At 43.4% G+C, this 17,399-nt stretch overlaps 2 protein-coding genes across 3 annotated transcripts in view; both read right to left on the bottom strand.

Annotated features, from left to right (window-relative positions):
• Nucleotides 1-106: 106 nt before the first annotated feature.
• Nucleotides 107-4,807, bottom strand: LOC144136584 (tRNA wybutosine-synthesizing protein 3 homolog). The gene is made up of 7 exons (XM_077669042.1): nt 4,493-4,807; nt 3,559-3,639; nt 3,240-3,338; nt 1,491-1,562; nt 699-767; nt 499-563; nt 107-323 (listed from the first exon to the last, which is right to left on the bottom strand). Exons 1-7 carry the CDS (start codon nt 4,661-4,663, stop codon nt 164-166), a joined length of 717 nt encoding a protein of 238 aa, XP_077525168.1. The 5' UTR covers nt 4,664-4,807; the 3' UTR covers nt 107-163.
• Nucleotides 4,808-8,903: 4,096 nt separating this feature from the next.
• LOC144136583 (uncharacterized) overlaps nt 8,904-17,399 on the bottom strand; it is a 37,750-nt gene continuing 29,254 nt past the window's right edge. For both annotated transcript variants that reach the window (XM_077669040.1, XM_077669041.1), the window contains exons 12-15: nt 16,441-16,533; nt 13,951-14,072; nt 12,640-12,742; nt 8,904-10,533 (exon numbers count right to left, since the gene is read on the bottom strand). In XM_077669040.1, the coding sequence (XP_077525166.1) occupies nt 10,444-10,533; nt 12,640-12,742; nt 13,951-14,072; nt 16,441-16,533 (408 nt within the window). In that variant the 3' untranslated portion in view covers nt 8,904-10,443. The remainder of the gene's footprint in view (nt 10,534-12,639; nt 12,743-13,950; nt 14,073-16,440; nt 16,534-17,399) is intronic.

The raw sequence follows: 17,399 nt of genomic DNA, 5'->3' as shown, positions 1-17,399 counted from the left end.
GCACATATCATAGCATGGTTCCCATGCTCATCATGCCTTGGCCAAACATTTCAAGTGAACACAGCAGGCAAACATAATGCAAGTATGGTATTCTAACACGCAAAAGTGTAGACACAAAAGAAGTGACTGTTTAATGCCGCCCACAGACAAAGCATTCACATCCTCAGGTGGACATGTCAAACAGCCTTGAAATGGTTTCATCATAATCAGCTGGCGTGGAAACTGTCTTGGTTTTCTCCCTTGCAAGTGGTTTCTTTCGAGGCCTCTGCCTCTTCTCCGTCTGTGCGCTTTCATAATGAAGTGTCTCAAGTGCAGCTGCGAACCTGGAAATAAACAGCACAGGCGTGCAAGAAAAGCCTGCCATGCATCATGTCGATAATGTGCAATAAAAAATGCTTGCTATATTTAAGCTCACATTACATATACAAATATATCTGAATATAGAAATAATAAAACCAAGTGGGTTCGAGCAATACATGCATATGCTAAAGGAGATACCTTTGCAGCCGCTTCCAGTTTTCCTCCATTTTTTCATTTGCCTGCTGCGTTAGAAACTTGAAGTACTACATAAAAGCAAAATGTCAATGCATTAGCGAGTGTACTGTGTGCACTTCAGAATTCAGAGAACTAATGATGCAATACAGGATATACTGTCATCCTAAACTGCAGATGAGTCTTAACACAATGAAAGCACCAACCATAGGCGTAACTAAGACATTTCCTTTGTCAGAAAGGGGAACCTCCATTGACAGCGTTGTCCGGATTGCCTGCAATACAAAATTCACTGCTGTTGATCTGTGGGCTACTGAGGGCAAAATGAAGTTGACCGCGATCAATCAATTACCATTTTTTAATGACAAAGAGACCACTTTCGATAAACAAAGCTTTCATAAGCTAGGAAAGAGCAAAAACAAAAAACTCATACAGACACCACTGGCTGTTTTGTTTGCCCAAGTAAACAGTGCTAATGGCGAAATTTTTTTGCTGCATGGAAAAAGGAAAGGAAGGATAATGCATCTGCCTAGCATGCAGCTCATGCAGATCTACTGCCAGTGCAATTTCATCCCACAGTGAAGGTGAAAATAAGATTAAATGTCAAAAATTAAAGAAAACATTTTGAATAACTTTGAATCATATTAATGGGAAACATACATTTATTTATTTATTTATTTCGAAGATACTGCCAGCCTTATTTGAGGCCTTAGGCAGGAGTGGGAAATAAGATAGAAACAAACATAACACAGCATAAAAAGCACTGCAAAACATTTTTAGCACAGTTTTCGCATAAAAAAGTAAAAAAAAAACATTAACTACAACTAAAAATTTTTTAGCAATTACAGCATCTTTTGCTGCCAAACAAAAGCCAAAGGAGTCAAAAAAGATCTCCCATTGGCTTTTACTAAAACCAAAAGCTCGACAAACTTGTCCTTAGTATCCCTTTAAGCCATTAAGCAGTTTGTGGTTTTGTAATGGCGCCGCCAAATACTTACCACATGAACCTTCCCTGTCTTGCTCAGCATGATGCCAGAATTGCGACAGCCAGCCCCTATGCTCAAGGCCAGCTGTAAACACAAGGCAAAGCAAGGGACTTATAAATTAGCTGGAAGAAAAAAATTTCCCTGCAAAACATGTCACCATGACAACGATCTCACTCCAGTTAGAGCACCAAACACAAATCAGGCTAACAATATTTAGCCCCTATAATCCAGTTCATAATCCTTCCACTGTACCCGCTTAACTTAATCCGGTATGATATTTGAGGTCTAACATTCCAAAGCTGTACATGAACTATGAGAGATGGCACAGTGGGAGGCTCTGAATTAAATTAGACCATCATACATTCTTTAAAGTGCATTCACCTCGTGCAGCACATGGCTGCTTCTGCATTTCAAAACCATCAAAAATGTGACCGCCACAGCTGGTATTCAATCCCGTAACCTTCAGACCAGCAGCCGAATACCAAACAAAGCCACTGAGTCATTCCGGTAGATACACGTTCAAGCTAATCGCATAAATTTAATACCTGGTAGGTGGGCTATGAATTCCATGATGTTGTTTTGCACAGCGTTCAGTACAGGAAGAATAGTGAAGCAATCACAACTCTAGTGATGAAAGCCGCGCAATGTAATACTACATATGATACCAATGAATTCAATTTTGACACATCATACTAACAGTTGCAGCCTCACTTTGTAGGCTATGCATGAGGCATTACACATCAGGCTGTGCTAAAACATTAATGACTACGACAAACCTGTAAAGCATAGCAGCGTGGGGGCAGCAGATTTGGAATATTGCAATGCAATCGGACTACAGACCTTTCCATTGGGCGAGGAGGATGTCAAAACGCACCCTCTCTGGGTTGTCGCAAAACAGTTCCGCTGCCGCTTCTATCACGCTAGCACAGGGTGCACACAACAGCCCAGCGAGCAATGTGACGACACCCAAGGAGCCCTTATTGGAAAGGTCTATAAACTGATGCTAAAGCACTTTCGCTTTCATGTCCGAAAATGAACAGTGCAATGAAAGATCATGACTGCACAGTACTAACAAGATGATGCTGGAGAGGAATCTCCCTCATCGCTCATATAAAAAGTAAAGATGATCAACTAACGAAATTCTCTAGGCTACACATGTAGTGTGGATGCACCCATTTCTTCACTGTTGAAAGAAATGGTGCTGGCTCTGTCAAGAGGAAGCATAAGTGGGCTTTAGTGAAATTTTCTGTAGTCTTCCATGGCATGGAACACTAGTATTTTGAAAAGACAATCATGACTATGCAATCTAAATACACTCCCTCTTTACCGAAAATTTCCAAAACTTGGTAAGGGGTCTTAAATGGGAAACGTTCTAAAAAAGTGAAGGGCACACTTCCTGCAGCATTAGCTGCTGTGGTATCTGAAACATAACCGATGTTACGGGCAGTACAGCTGAACATATGTAAGTAGCATGAACGATGAAGTGGTGCATATGTGTGTGTGTGAGCAGAACACAAGTAGCATAGCTGAGTGATATTTAGACATTTCATGCTTGAAATTTGCACATCATTTTGCAGGGACTTTCTACAATGCCTGGTAAAATTTCAGACTCTGCATATGCTTTCCACAGTCATATAAAAGATAAAAGACTAAATCAAAAACTCTACATTTCCCTTGAAGCATTTCACAAACACATTTCAGTGCTACAGTGAAAAACAAAGATATTTCAGAAATGTTCTGGTAAATGCTGTTTTTACTCACAAGTTTCTGCGCTGCTTCTAAAGTGTGACACCGAACATGGAGGATGAATGGCTCAAACTTGAGTGTTACAGATTGCTTTGAGTGTTGTGCAGCTTTGCCCTAGGGTAAAAAAAAAATACGTTAAGATATTTGTACAAAATGAGAGACACCTCGGAACAGTTAATCAACCTACAACAGGAAATTACAGAAGTGCTTGATACTTCAACAACCGTGGCTTTTAAACACTGCAGTTAATGCAACTGTACTAGTGCACAGACCTGCTTCATGACAGTGGAATGTTCCTTGCTGCCCCATGAAGTCCAAATGTTATCACGCTTACCAACTCGTCCTCTGTAAGAAGATCATGTGTGACAAGGTGCCACTGACATCCTTTCTTTACTGCTGACTTCTCGTCATCAGACTGCAATAAAAAAAAAGAAGGCACTATGTCTTTAGCTGGTTGCGCTAAACGATACTCATAGCATGAAGCCACATGCTTACTCTCACGACCATTTTTAACAGGCAAGTCCATACATACTGTTGGCATATTCACGTACTAAGCTTATTAACAAGGGTGTGGGTAAGCTTTACTTTACCTCAAAGTCTCAAATTTGCCATCTATGCATTCTTTAGGTGTTTATGTCCATCACTAGAAATAACTTTATATGTCTTTGACAGGTGCAGTTAGGGTTCCCATACTGCGAGCACATGGCACATGCCCATACACCAACAATTAGGTTTAATTACAGGAGTGTGAATAATTACCTAAAGTTCGCCGAAAATGCATACTTTAGAAGTTTAGAAGACTATACGCCCGTCACTAAAAATAACTTTCCGAAAATGTTCTATTTACTTACCACCACATAAACTGTTGAATCACCGGTTCTAACCCATCAAGGCGGTTCGTTCACTCTGTCAAGCAGCATTCTGCCATCTCTACTACAGAAGTACTCGCATCTCTCGACAGCAAGAAGACAGAATACAAAAAGGCCACTCCTTTTGGAGTTTTCTCTATGTTCTGCACACAACGTATTTCAGGAACATCTCACTTTCGCACAACCCTTTGAACAGTTGTCACTTGCCACACACTCCTAGACGCTGGTTTCGAAAAACGCTTGCAGGTGGCGAAAACGGCTACAATATTAAGTTTACAACCTGCTACGCTTGGAATCGTCTATAACGATCCTCTCTCGTTAGCACGAAGATCACTTTGTTTGTTTATGCCTGCAACATTGGCGAGCGAACAGCCATCTCAAATGCAGAAATGGACTTACTTCTGCGCCTGAAAAAACTATGGTTCTCCCTGAACACGAGCTGGTCGTGCAGTATTGAGGGAACGAGTTCAATTGGTAGACGACATCAACAATCCTGGAATCGATGGTCCCCTTCCGGCTTGCATCGGCACCTTCAAGACGCTCCAGTTTATCTTTCGCAAACGCATCCATCGATGGAATCAACAATAAATAATGAGGAACTACTGTAGCAGAGAATGGCGACTCTATGACATTTGCAACAGTTCTACGTTTGGCGACGCAACGATGGCATGGCTACGGCCCCACACGTGTTCCATCTTGTTGACATTCCGTAGCGCCCCCTGTTGGAGCACTGCAACCTGCATCCCGCTGTGGATTACGATTGGTTAGAATCCTTAGCGGGGAAAAAATTGGCTTTTGAGGAAAGGAAATGGTGCAGTAATTGTCTCACTCTCACACATGGAAGAAGGAAAGTTTTTCTTTCTTCAATACTCTCGCATCTCGGTGGACACCCGAATCGCGCCGTAAAGGAAGGGATAATATAATAATAATAATAATAATAATAATAATAATAATAATAATAATAATAATAATAATAATAATAATAATAATAATAATAATAATAATAATAATAATTGGTTTGGGGGGAAAGGAAATGGCGCAGTATCTGTCTCATACATCGTTGGACACCTAAACCGTGTCGTAAGGGAAGGGATAAAGGAGGGAGTGAAAGAAGAAAGGAAGAAATGGCGCCGTAGTGGAGGGCTCCGGAATAATTTCGACCACCTGGGGATCTTTAACGTGCACTGGCATCGCACAGCACACCGGCGCCTTAGCGTTTTGCCTCCAACGCCGCCGCCGCGGTCGGGTTCGAACCCGGGAACTCTGGATCAATAGCCGAGCGCTCTAACCACTGAGCCACCGCGATTATTGTCGCACCAATTAGGTAGGAGATATGCTGCCACGTGCAAAAATGTGAACATTTTACAAGGGAAGTTAAAATGAATATGGCTCAAAGCAGAGCAGAGATGAAAGAACACCCCTCACACATAAGAGACCAGCATGCTACAACATCCTATAAACGCACTAGGGTGCTGCTTCCACTTATATACTCCATTACAAGGACCCTCCTTCGAAGCAAGTGACGCTTCTCCGTTGAGCTAAATTATTTTATTTACTCATGCCCACAGTTGTGATGAAAATGATGAAAAGCTGCTAATATCTTTTTAAGAAAAACCTCCTTAGTTCACTAGTGTATGTCAGTAATGAGCAATATGTATCTGTGAATTTCGAGCCAATTGGAACAGAAAGCCTCCTAGCGGCAGCCGCTGGAACCGTAGGCGGGCCGCTCGCCGCGGCTTCCCGCTGCCACTGCAAGCTTGGCCAGCTTGACCGAGGTACGCGCGCGATTTGCTGGTCGTGGGCGTCCCGTGCACGTGCGCACGGGAATCACACTGCGTGAGAGTGGAGCTGTAGCTGTGGTATCGGACTTATTAATTGTGATTAATTGGCAGAGGTGCGGTGTTGTGAAAAGGAAGCAATAATATGAAGCTTGGAAAAACAAATGCTGCTAATTATTCGTAAGCGATATCAACTGCCGATTTTCTTATATGGTAACTATGTATTTGTTGCTGAACTAAAAGGAAATAAGCTATATATAGCTTTCACGTTGGCTTGAAGGAATATTTACGTATTTCAGCTATTTGTAACCTGCCTCGCTTTCACGTGCACCAATAGTACGTACGATCAGCCTTCATGTTAACAATTAAGGAACAGGAATTGACCCCCTGACGAATGAATTCTATTCCATCAATTGGCATGCCACACGCATATTTGAAGTGCTCTCATTGTTACAAGCGTGGAGCGAATGGATGATCTTCTCGGGGAAAGCGATTAATTGAGATTATACAACAAAGGCATATCGCTGAAACGATGCCCAAATGACCAAAGCTAACCATTTCTTTTTTATGTAAATTTGCATTTAAAGGGTGCACGCGTACGCTTGTATATGCTCCCGCAGGGAGCATATACAGGAACACTAGCACTTGCAAACAATATACAAGCCCATTTTGCACCTAGCGAGCCATATACAAGGCGACTACGCGTGAAATCGAGCACTGAATGTGGAGGTAGACAGAAATACAAGAAAGGCGATAAACGCTCCCGCGTGCAAATTGACGCAAACATTTATTTTTCTCGTCGAACAGCCACGATGATACCGCTGTCGGTCGAGCGAAGGTGCGGAGAGGACACAATTAAGGGCACGTACCAGGATAATTTTAAGTTTTCCAGCAGCCAGCTGCACAGAAGTACGTTCCTTTACGTCGCCAAAGACTTGCATGAAAACAGATTCGCGATTAAGCATTAAACCCGCCGCGGTGGCTCAGTGGTTAGGGCGCTCGACTACTGATCCGGAGTTCCCGGGTTCGAACCCGACCGCGGCGGCTGCGTTTTTATGGAGGAAAAACGCTAAGGCTCCCGTGTGCTGTGCGATGTCAGTGCACGTTAAAGATCCCCAGGTGGTCGAAATTATTTCGGACTGCTGCGGCGTCCCTCATAGCCTGAGTCGCTTTGGGACGTTAAAACTCCCATAAACTAAATCCACTACGGCACCTCTTCTTCCTTTCTTCTTTCACTCCCGCCTTTATCTCTTCCCTTACGGCGCGGTTCAGGTGTCCAACGATGTATGAGACAGATACTGCGCCATTTTTATTTTCCCCAAGAACCAATTAAAAATTAAAAAAGCATTAATCGACACGATGTAAGCTATCAAAACACAAGCGCATCGCGAAAGCGCGCTTAAACGGACGGGGAAAGCGGCAGACGCGGCCCGCTCACGCTTCGCGGGCTTGCCAACAGGCGGTACAGCGATCGTTTTGCGCATGGTGTGAACCTTCCAAATGTTTTTTTTTTTTTGGAGCGAAAAGCTTCACTACGCTAGTCAACACCGCGCTTCGCGTGAGCCGACATATGTCGGAGCACGAGTGACGTCAATAATAATAATAATTGGTTTTTTGGGGGGGAAAGGAAATGGCGCAGTATCTGTCTCATATATCGTTGGACACCTGAACCGCGCCGTAAGGGAAGGGATAAAGGAGGGAGTGAAAGAAGAAATGAAGAAAGAGGTGCCGTAGTGGAGGGCTCCGGAATAATTTCGACCACCTGGGGATCTTTAACGTGCACCGACATCGCACAGCACACGGGCGCCTTAGCGTTTTTCCTCCATAAAAACGCAGCCGCCGCGGTCGGGCTCGAACCCGGGAACTCCGGATCAGTAGCCGAGCGCCCTAACCACTGAGCCACCGCGGCGGGGCCGAGTGACGTCACGCACGGCGCAGTTTCTCGCTCCCTAGTCACTAGTGCGCATGCGCCACTTGTAGCACTGAGCCACAGGTGTTCCGCCGCTGCGCAGCGCCTTTCCTCAAAATCAAACTTTCGATTTTCAGTTTTCTCTCCCTCCCTTTACGGTGGGTTCGGGTGCCCGCCGAGCTATCGGAGATGGTTACTACGCCATTTCCTTTCCTCAAAAGCCAAACCAAGCAAGTCAGCCAACAGGGTTCATAGAGTTCATTGGCATTGACAACTTTGCAAAGACTTCATTTTCAGGAAAGAAAAGGTGCACAACCGGCTTGGTGGGCCACTGGTTTGCTTGTTATATCCTGGATTACACATTAATTTTTTTGCAATGCTCAAGGCATTCCATGTGGAGTTGGTGCTTCGAATTGCTTGAAAGAACAACTGTGACTTTTATAACCCGGCCGCGGCGGCTGCGTTTTTATGGAGGAAAAACGCTAAGGCGCCCGTGTGCTGTGCGATGTCAGGGCACGTTAAAGATCCCCAGGTGGTCGAAATTATTGCGGAGCCCTCCACTACGGCATCTCTTCCTTTCTTCTTTCACTCCCTCCTTTACCCTTCCCTTATGGCGCAGTTCAGGTGTCCAACGATATACGAGACATACTGCACCATTTCCTTCCCCCCCCAAAACCAATTATTATAATTGGAGCCTAATTGGCAGCCAATTTGTTTACTAGGGCATCGACCACCTGAAACCTATTGGAATCTCAAGAAACAATTGAATTTATCCAGTTGGACCAACTGCAGCCAATTGGAACCCAGTAACTCCAATTGGTTCCAGTTAATACCACTTGGCAAGGCCAGTTGGACAAGCTGCTACCAGTTGGAACCCATATAACTCCAATTGGTTCCATTTAATACCAGTTAGAATTTCAACTGCAACCAATGGACTTTTTCAACTGGGAAAACTGCAATATATGTAATTATCTCAATCAAGAAAAAAGTAGGAAACGCATACAATACACTAAGATGAAATAATGGTAAACTGTAGCTCTTTTCAGCTCACCAGTTGTCCAGCTTCACAATGGGGATCGAAATAAAAGGTTGCAAAACGAGGAATGAGAAACACATACAAGAAGACGTTTGCAGAAACTTTTATTAAACCTTCTTAAAGACAAATGTATCAAAAATACTGTACAGTGTCTGCAGTCAACCACTCTTCTCATTTTAGCCTTCTACACAACAGTAAATGCTTTTTTTCCTTGCCACACAGGGCACGAGCCCAATGTTGCATAAATACTGCGCCAGCCCCCTCATTCTCCTGAAGAAAGGGTTACTGTGCTTAAAGGGAAGCTGAATTAGAGAACTGGAAGAGATTTAATGATCCAAATGCATGAAGCCTGTACGTATAGCATTGCTAATTTTTATTTGTGCTAGCATTTAAAACAGTGATGTAATCACAAATTAAAGCTGCAGTGATACACACACGCTCCTCACAGCTTTTTGGCGAGTGGAGAAGCTCTATAATGACGGCATGCTGATTAACCCCATCAGGAAGCATTTTTTTTTTGTTTTGACTGAAACCAATTATTTTTTCACCTAAATAGTTATTCAGGCCTCGAGAAAAGGAATTTGTTCTTCCAGCATGAAAGAGGAGAGAGTAAGTTTCGTACAAAGTGTCAGATTAGTTAGAAATCGTAAAATCGAAGTGCTCCGATTTGTCAGGTAAGCACACTAGGGATCGTGGAATCACTGTTTCGAAGATGCACATTATGCTCAAAATTGAGCAAAAACAATCAATGATTTCACTCCCGGTAAAATTTTTCAGCATAACTATGACGGGTAGCGTGGTACTTAGCTCACTGTTTTGCGAAATATTTACTGTGTTTGCTTTATAGCACAAAAAACCAACTTATTTGCGACAAGAAAGATGCTAAACTCCACAGAAACAATGAAATAACTACTACATGCAACACTCTAAGAAAACGCGGAGAGTTTGCTGTGTACAAAGTGCCTGAAAGGGTTAAGGTTTCAGACTTCCGGTGTCTTCGTCTACCTATTTCTGTGCTTCGTCAAATGCCAGAAGCAATGCTCCGGGAGGTTTATATTCAATGGCATATTTCTCGTTTTGAGCAAGCGTTCCTCCCTCAGAAATGTACTGCCTTCTCAATATGACATGCGCCTCATACTGGGCACTGTACATTGCATAACAACCTGAAAGCCGTTAATGCTTAAAACTGCTTACGTCGCCATTTCAAATGCTAGCACAAAAGAATTATGCATGCTTCCCTTGCAAATTTCACACATTCAAACCTTTTAACCTCTGTGAATTCTAAAACCTGTTCACTTGCCCTTAAAGCAGAATGTTCCTGATGACATCTATATCTCTGGTATATTTATAGCAGCAGCTTCATGAGGGCAATCCTATGTACAGAATGCATTCATAGATAAAAATGAAAGCCAAATGGGTTTCCAACCGAAGGCTTCTTGCTCAGGGAGAAATGTCAGGGCCTTCTGTTTCTCATAACTGACAATAGTTGACAATGAATAAACAAGGCATCACCATGATGTACATCAGCAGAAACGAATATTACGCAAGTCAGTATTAATCGCTATGAAAAGAACACAATGCTCCAAGGAAACAGGAATAAATAAACAAGCACAAAATATTGTAAAGCTCAGAGTTTAATCTTGTGGAGCTCTTCAATGGCATCTATTACTTTGTCATGGCATTCCTTCACAATGTCTATGTGCTCCTGGATGGTGGCCTGAAATATTAAGAAGTTTTATGTGTATATCGCAATCGCACTACAGTCCCCCCCCCCAAAAGAAAACATACGACACACCTCAAGCTATAATGTGATCTCTCAATATTCCTACTCATTAAAAAACAGTAATCCTGACCGAGGACTCCAATTTCCCCAGCAAAACACAGGAATAAAAAAATATGCCGGAGTTCACATTTTTTAGCCAGGGTCCCTGGACAAGAGCTGACAGCATCTCATTGCTCCAGTTGCTCACGATGACACAGTAATAATGTGGGCTATGTGAACAAAAGAATTTAAAGCTTGGCACTCATGCATGCAAAGCAAGACATAGGGCATGTGCACTTCGATGAAGACAGCAGCTGGTTGCCCACTGGGCTTTGCGCGGATGGATCAGTTTGACCACCTACAGACATGTCTCCACTCCTGTTGAGCCTCATGCACTTCCAAGCTTTGAAAACTCACTTCGACCGCCAATCTCCTCTAAAGCCCGCTGCAGTAAGTGAACTGATCAACAGCAAAGAGCGGACACAGAAACACTTTCAGATTTACACAGCTCATTACCCCATTACTGTGATGCAGCCATCGCCAGATGGTTAGAACTATACAAATTTGAAGCCTTCAGATTCACCAGGAGAAGTCATTAAGACGTTCGCAGCTAGTAAGAATGCATACCCTGTAGCCTGAACAACACAGTGCAAAGCTCAATAACGCACGATTGGTTCTTTTTTGCGACCACAAAGTTAGTGCCTCCAGCTCCGTAGTCATATAACGCAGGTTAATGCGACAAAATAATCTGTGCTCGACTTCCAACTATGGAAGTCCGAACAGCTCGGCATGAAAACCATAAACGAAACTAAAACGTTCTGGCCATTTTCAAAACTTTGTTATTCCCACTTAAACGTGGCAAATGAAGTATTTATTCTAGCCAAGAGAAGAAAAAAAGCATAAACTTCCTACATTTAGTCTTAAAGGGACACTGAGAAAAATTCCATCTAGTTGTCTTTAGTAAAAATTTAGTAAAGCAAAAACGCATTTATTGCTTGAACTGCTCAATTCAAGCTCTTAGTACCTACACCAGACTGGGCACAATGGTCACCGTTTTTAAATGAATGGCAGCGTAGACTACTAGTATCTGGGATCTGTGCTCAAATAACTGTCCAGTGCAAGCTGGTTACTGCAAAATTGGCTGGTGATGCTAACACTTGTATTTTAACTTTTGGCCTTTTGTAGCATATACCATATTTATACATAACATGGGGAAGAAGTTAGAGCCCAGAAAAAAAAAAATACTACAATTCTTTCTTAAAAAAAGAGAATTGGCATGCAAAAATATAAACGAATGGAAATGTCAATGTTATTCGAGAGGCAACACTAAAAATGCGCGCGATACAATCAAGTGCAGCAAAGCCTGTGACATGCTACCGCACGCTGCCTCTCATGAAGCGCTGGCAGTCGCTGCAGCTGTGGAGTCGCTGCTTCTTCGTGTTGCTGCCACTCCTGACCTTATTTGGGGGGGGGGGGGGGGATGATGCAATTTCTGCTGCCCTTAACGGAAGCACGGCTTAGCGCCACTGCAGTGTTTCCTTCTGTTCAGTCTGGCACTCATTTGCCGTTCTCTCCTTTCCCAGATTTACTCAGCCTTTGTGAGCTGCTTGCAACCACTCCTTTCCATTTCCATAGCCACCTTCTCCTTAGCCATGCACACCGTGTGCTTTGTTTCAAGGTCATCGCAAGATTGTTGCTCCTAAAAACATTGCAAGTCTGGCGGTGAAGGTTGCTGTAGCTACATTTCAGAGCAGCGAAAAAAATATTCAGCCATATTTATACCTTGGTTCCGAACACAACACAAGCTGTATTTTTAAGAAAATGATCAGAGGCAAAAACTCTCATTAGGTTTGTGTACATATGGTAAAAGCTCAGTTTTCAGTGAAAGTATCGTTTTGCATGCCAATTCGTCCTCCTTGTTCCTTTAATGTTGCTGGAAGGGCAGCTGCTGACTTCATGCAAAATACAGAATACTATGCGGCCAGTGCAATCAAGGAATTGTCAGTGTCAGCAACCTACAACGTCTGCCATAAATACTCCATGCATTTACTCAATACTTACCCTTGCTAGTGCCTCAAATTCTGCCAGCTCCTTGTCACTAGCTGCCATGGCCTCCTTTCGATGTGCAACAGTCTTGGACAACCGCTGCTCAGCTTCAGCCAAACTAGGTGGTTAGCATGCGAGAAAGAAAAAAGTGGAACTTATAGGCATTATTTTCTAGTCGGCTGCCCTGGAGAACCAAAGTGTTGAATCTGTAATAATAAAAAAAAAGAAGTGGTACAGTAACATAGTTCCTAAAAATAAAGCAGCAAGGGCTGTAGCTATTAAACCACTACAGTAAAAGCTCGCCAATTCAATCCGGTTATTTTCGATGATTTTGACTACCAGAGGACTCCCTACTGATGCCCGTGTTATTTTATGGCATCATAGGCTCTTTGATTCACGTTAAGCTAGGCTCACAATAGTCAATTCGGACAGGCTCCCGAGATGGGGACAAGCGGGGGAGATTTATTTGCTTTCACATCTACTGCAGCCTCGCATAACACTATAGAAAGAAGAAATAAAATATACTCAAACAAATAACAATCAGCGGCATATGAGATACAGTGAAAGCACAAAAAAACACTCTGTAAAAACATGCGAAATGTGCAGGAAGCAACATGTTCTTGGCAACATCTTGGCTTTATATAGGGCAATGATGAATGCCATGCTCAAGAAAATTTTTGCTTTTGATCTTTTTAATATTTATGGGCAAACTTAGCAGCAATTGACAGTCAGTTTCATTCTGCCACAGCTTCACTGATATGTACTGTCCAGGAGGTTTGGCATTCCAGTACAGCCCTCAGAAATACAGCTCCGGAGAAATCAACAGACCCTTTCCTAGCCTATGTGATTAGAGCATATGGACCAGCTTAGTCTAGAGAAATACTCAATTGCTGAAAGCATGTGCAGTAGGTTCTCTCATCACAAGAAGAAATGTGGTGGCTTTGGCTTCTTAACTGAAAATGACCTTACCGGACCTGAAATGTGGACAGACAAGAGAGGAGACACAAGCGAGCATTTTACAGCAATGACAGCTGCAAGACAAACTTTCTGTTGGGTAAACAGTGCTGCCAATGGTGCCAGTGTTGCATGTCATAACTAATAACTGTTGATGTGGGTAGGTGGTCTCATGAGAGCTGCAACACTGCTTCTGCTGTCATTTTTTCGTGGCTCAGAGATGATAAAAAGTGAGGGACTTTTTTAACTTATTATTATTCCAATACTCCAGAAGCAGAACCATGTTTTACATTCCTAACGCACAACCAAAGAAGCGCATTTTCAAAGAGCACGATTTGTGACCCGAACAGCACTTTCTCGCGGGGCACCAACCGTTTTTCGGCCTCTTGCATAGCCTTTCTCTGTGCTTGGTCGATCTTCTGCTGAAGGTCGGATATCTGCTTGCAGAGCACCGCATACTGCTCATCCAATTCCCGAGCCTTCTCTCGTTGCTCCTAAAAGAAGCAGCAGCAAAAGCGGGAACACATGCTTACAGACGCTTAACGATTCAGCAACAATTTTGTTCAATGTTTTTGTGGCTAATTTTTAAATTTCTCTTAAAATGAGCAGCAAAACTTTGAATGCCCTTCCGGCATATGTGCTCGAAGCCACAAAACACTCTGAAACTATGAAAATCTAAAAAATAAAACAGCCAAGCATAAAGACATTGCATACCTAGTAGGTGTAAAGGAAGAATGTGCCTGCGCTTGTATTACACCAAACTCACCCTGTTCCAGCTTACTAATGCCAGATTGGCTTTCCTTCTTCCTACCAGGCCGGTGCGCAGGACAATGCGTCCGTGGTCGCATGGAGTGTCGCAAGCAGTTATCGTCTATTTGGTTCAAATTGCTCAAAAATGAAATTTAGTTTGCTCAAAGAAGCTATAAGCGCAATTCTGGCTTCGCCGAACTGCTCCAGCATACAAATTTGCCTTAGCCATATTGCTCCAAAACACGATTTCACTTGCTCCAAAACGACTTTGTACAGTCCCACTCCCCCCGCCGCGGTGGCTCAGTGGTTAGGGCGCTCGACTACTGATCCGGAGTTCCCGGGTTCGAACCCGACCGCGGCGGCTGCGTTTTTATGGAGGAAAAACGCTAAGGCGCCCGTGTGCTGTGCGATGTCAGTGCACGTTAAAGATCCCCAGGTGGTCGAAATTATTCCGGAGCCCTCCACTACGGACCTATTTGTTCCTCTCTTCTTTCACTCCCTCCTTTATCCCTTCCCTTACGACCCGGTGTCCAACGATATATGAGACAGATACTGCGCCATTTCCTTTCCACCAAAAACCAATTATTATTATTATTACAGTCCCACTCCTGTATGATGAACTACAACTATGGTATAATCCACTTATAATGATACCAGATATAACAATATATAGCTTATAACGATCAAATTATTTAGAGTTATCAGTTCTCTCATTGCCCCTATGTAAAACTGAACCGTATACAACGATACAGTTATCGATGAAATAATTTTCTGGCCGCCCCAAGTTGTTCACGACCAAAATTTGTCTCAAAGTTTGATAAAAAAATAAAATACTTTGAAGCGAATGACATAAAAACTCTGAATGGATGGACGCGGTTAAATCCGTGGGGGAGCGTTGCCTACGGCCTTGGGAAACAAGTGCTATCATCGTCACAATCGTTGGAGAGAGGAGCCTGCCTGGTGGCCGCCGCGCAATGCTGTCTTACACAAACGTAGTTTCCGCCCATTTGTGCATTCGTGAACCGAGTAAAAAGTAACGCCGACTAGGCGCCAGGCAATATTTCTGAACCCCCTCCCCTCCCTCCACTCTTGAGCTTGAGACGGTTGAGAATTTACTTTTTTTTATTAAATGCTAGCTTTTCTTGGCACGTTTCCCTGTTTTGCACTGTCCGCAACCTGCAGACCTTGGCAGCACGTCAAGATGCTGTGCGCATCGCCACGTGTTTAGCTTTTGATGGAGCGGGTGGCTGGCTGGGCGGACTTGGCAAAGCGCCAAGACGCTATGTGCCCTTGATGGTGCTCCGGTGGCGGTGGCTACATGCACGGGGGGATATGTGGGTGTGTTCTTTTTGCTTTTTTTTGCTGGTCGAGACATAACGACAATCGATTATAACAATCGGATTTTCTGGTTTTCTCAATATCGTTATAAGTGGACTGCACTGTAACTGATTATTGGAAATCAATTACAAGTAAGCAGATGGGTGTGTTTTGGCCATCTTGAGGGCTGTTTTTTGTTTAATTTTCCTTGTTACATGAAAAGGCCAGGAACTGCAATAACAGCCACGAGCAGCAGCCTCCTGGGCTGCATATTCATAGAAATGCAATTTTCCTATTCTGCCTCTGGTTGGCTGTTCTTCAAAACTGTCACCCTTTTGCAGTTTCCTCTGGCGTGAACACAATGAACAGTTTCTAAAAAAGACAACACCCAGCTCTTGCAGCAGCATGCCCCCCCCCCCCCCCCCCCCCCCCCCCCCCCCCCAAGAAACAAATGCCAGTATATTTCTGAACTTATTTATATTAAAATTGAACTAAACACAGTGTTAGCGAAAAAAAAAAAAAACATAGCAAGGATTTGAGGAAACTACTGAGTGATGTGCAACTAGGAATGCGTGTGAGAAAGTGAACTGCTGAATTTACCCGAGCCTAACGTGCCCCCAATTCTAAAGTGAGCCCGATTTACGTGACCAAAAAAAAAAAAAAACTGCAAGCCAGTTTGTACCTGAATCTAATGCACATGCAATTTTAAGACCTATTTTCTCCTAAAAAAAGTGAATGTTGGAATTGGGTAAATATGGTAATAGAAATTGCGCGGGAGGATCAACTGATACTTACGGCCATCTGCTCTGTGTGGTAAGATTCACGCATGGAAAGGAGTTCCTGCTTCAGCTTCAACTCCCGTTCCAAAGATTCCACATCAAATGAATACTGTGGAAAATAAAGGGAAGAAAAGACATTTATGAGGCAAACTCTACCCTTCGGCTGTAAAGAAAAGGGTAAGAAAGGTATAACTCCGCTCAATACAAATGGCTCCTGTTTTATTTTGATGGTACACCAAGCAGCCTAAAAGGCCAACTGGGAAACAGAACTGTCCGCCAGATGCCTCCACTATCGGTTGTCATGACGCGCCACCAAATGGCCACTTTTTTGTTCACAGGGGAATACGAAGTGTCGTATGTGAGGCAGCGGAGCGGGGAAGCACAGTATGGACCCATCATTTCAATGGGTTTCCTGCAACTCCAAATTGTAGATGTTTTTCTTTTTGTATCGCAAACTTGAATAGGGGACATTACTCCTTGAAGTGAGTGATGTCTGCAGAGTGAAGCTGTATTAGTGCAACGCTTTTAAATTGCTGGAAAATGCATTAATGCATCACAATGCACCTCAAGCTTAAGATTGCGCTTGCGTGACAGGGCTCTTCGAGATGCCAGTGATTTCTCTTAACATAGTGCTATAGCAGTTCCAGGTCCGCAACAGCTGAACAATCAGTGCTGCGCTGGCGCGGCTGGAAAGTGCAATCACACTACAATTGTTGCCCTATGCGTGCAGACTACAGGCATAAAAAATATACAAGCCAGCCACGAGCGTGGAACCTTCCTTATTGGCACGAAGTGTATCCAGAACTGTCGTAGGTTTATGTACCGAAAAGAAAAAATGGTAAAATGTTTTTCGGCAATATTCTTCGAGAACAAGTGTACAAGGAAGGGCACCAACAGACAAAAGACTCTACTACAAACCACATCACGGTCAGACTGCCTCTGCCTTAATGCTGCCTCAAGCTAAAAAGAATAGCG

The sequence above is a fragment of the Amblyomma americanum genome, chromosome 6, assembly GCF_052857255.1.
Source record: "Amblyomma americanum isolate KBUSLIRL-KWMA chromosome 6, ASM5285725v1, whole genome shotgun sequence".
NCBI lineage: Eukaryota > Metazoa > Arthropoda > Arachnida > Ixodida > Ixodidae > Amblyomma > Amblyomma americanum.
Note: the sequence above shows the minus strand (reverse complement) of the source record. Positions and strands in the feature narration are given on the sequence as shown.

Bases quoted from the DNA above. Each gene is read 5' to 3' on its own strand.
- LOC144136584 (XM_077669042.1), bottom strand. From the start codon at position 4,663: ATGGATGCGTTTGCGAAAGATAAACTGGAGCGTCTTGAAGGTGCCGAT. The intron at 3,640-4,492 runs GTAAGTCCATTT...TTTTTATTGCAG, and splicing joins TAGTTTTTTCAGGCGCAGAA to TCTGATGACGAGAAGTCAGC. The intron at 3,339-3,558 runs GTAAGCGTGATA...TTTTTACCCTAG, and splicing joins TTCTTACAGAGGACGAGTTG to GGCAAAGCTGCACAACACTC.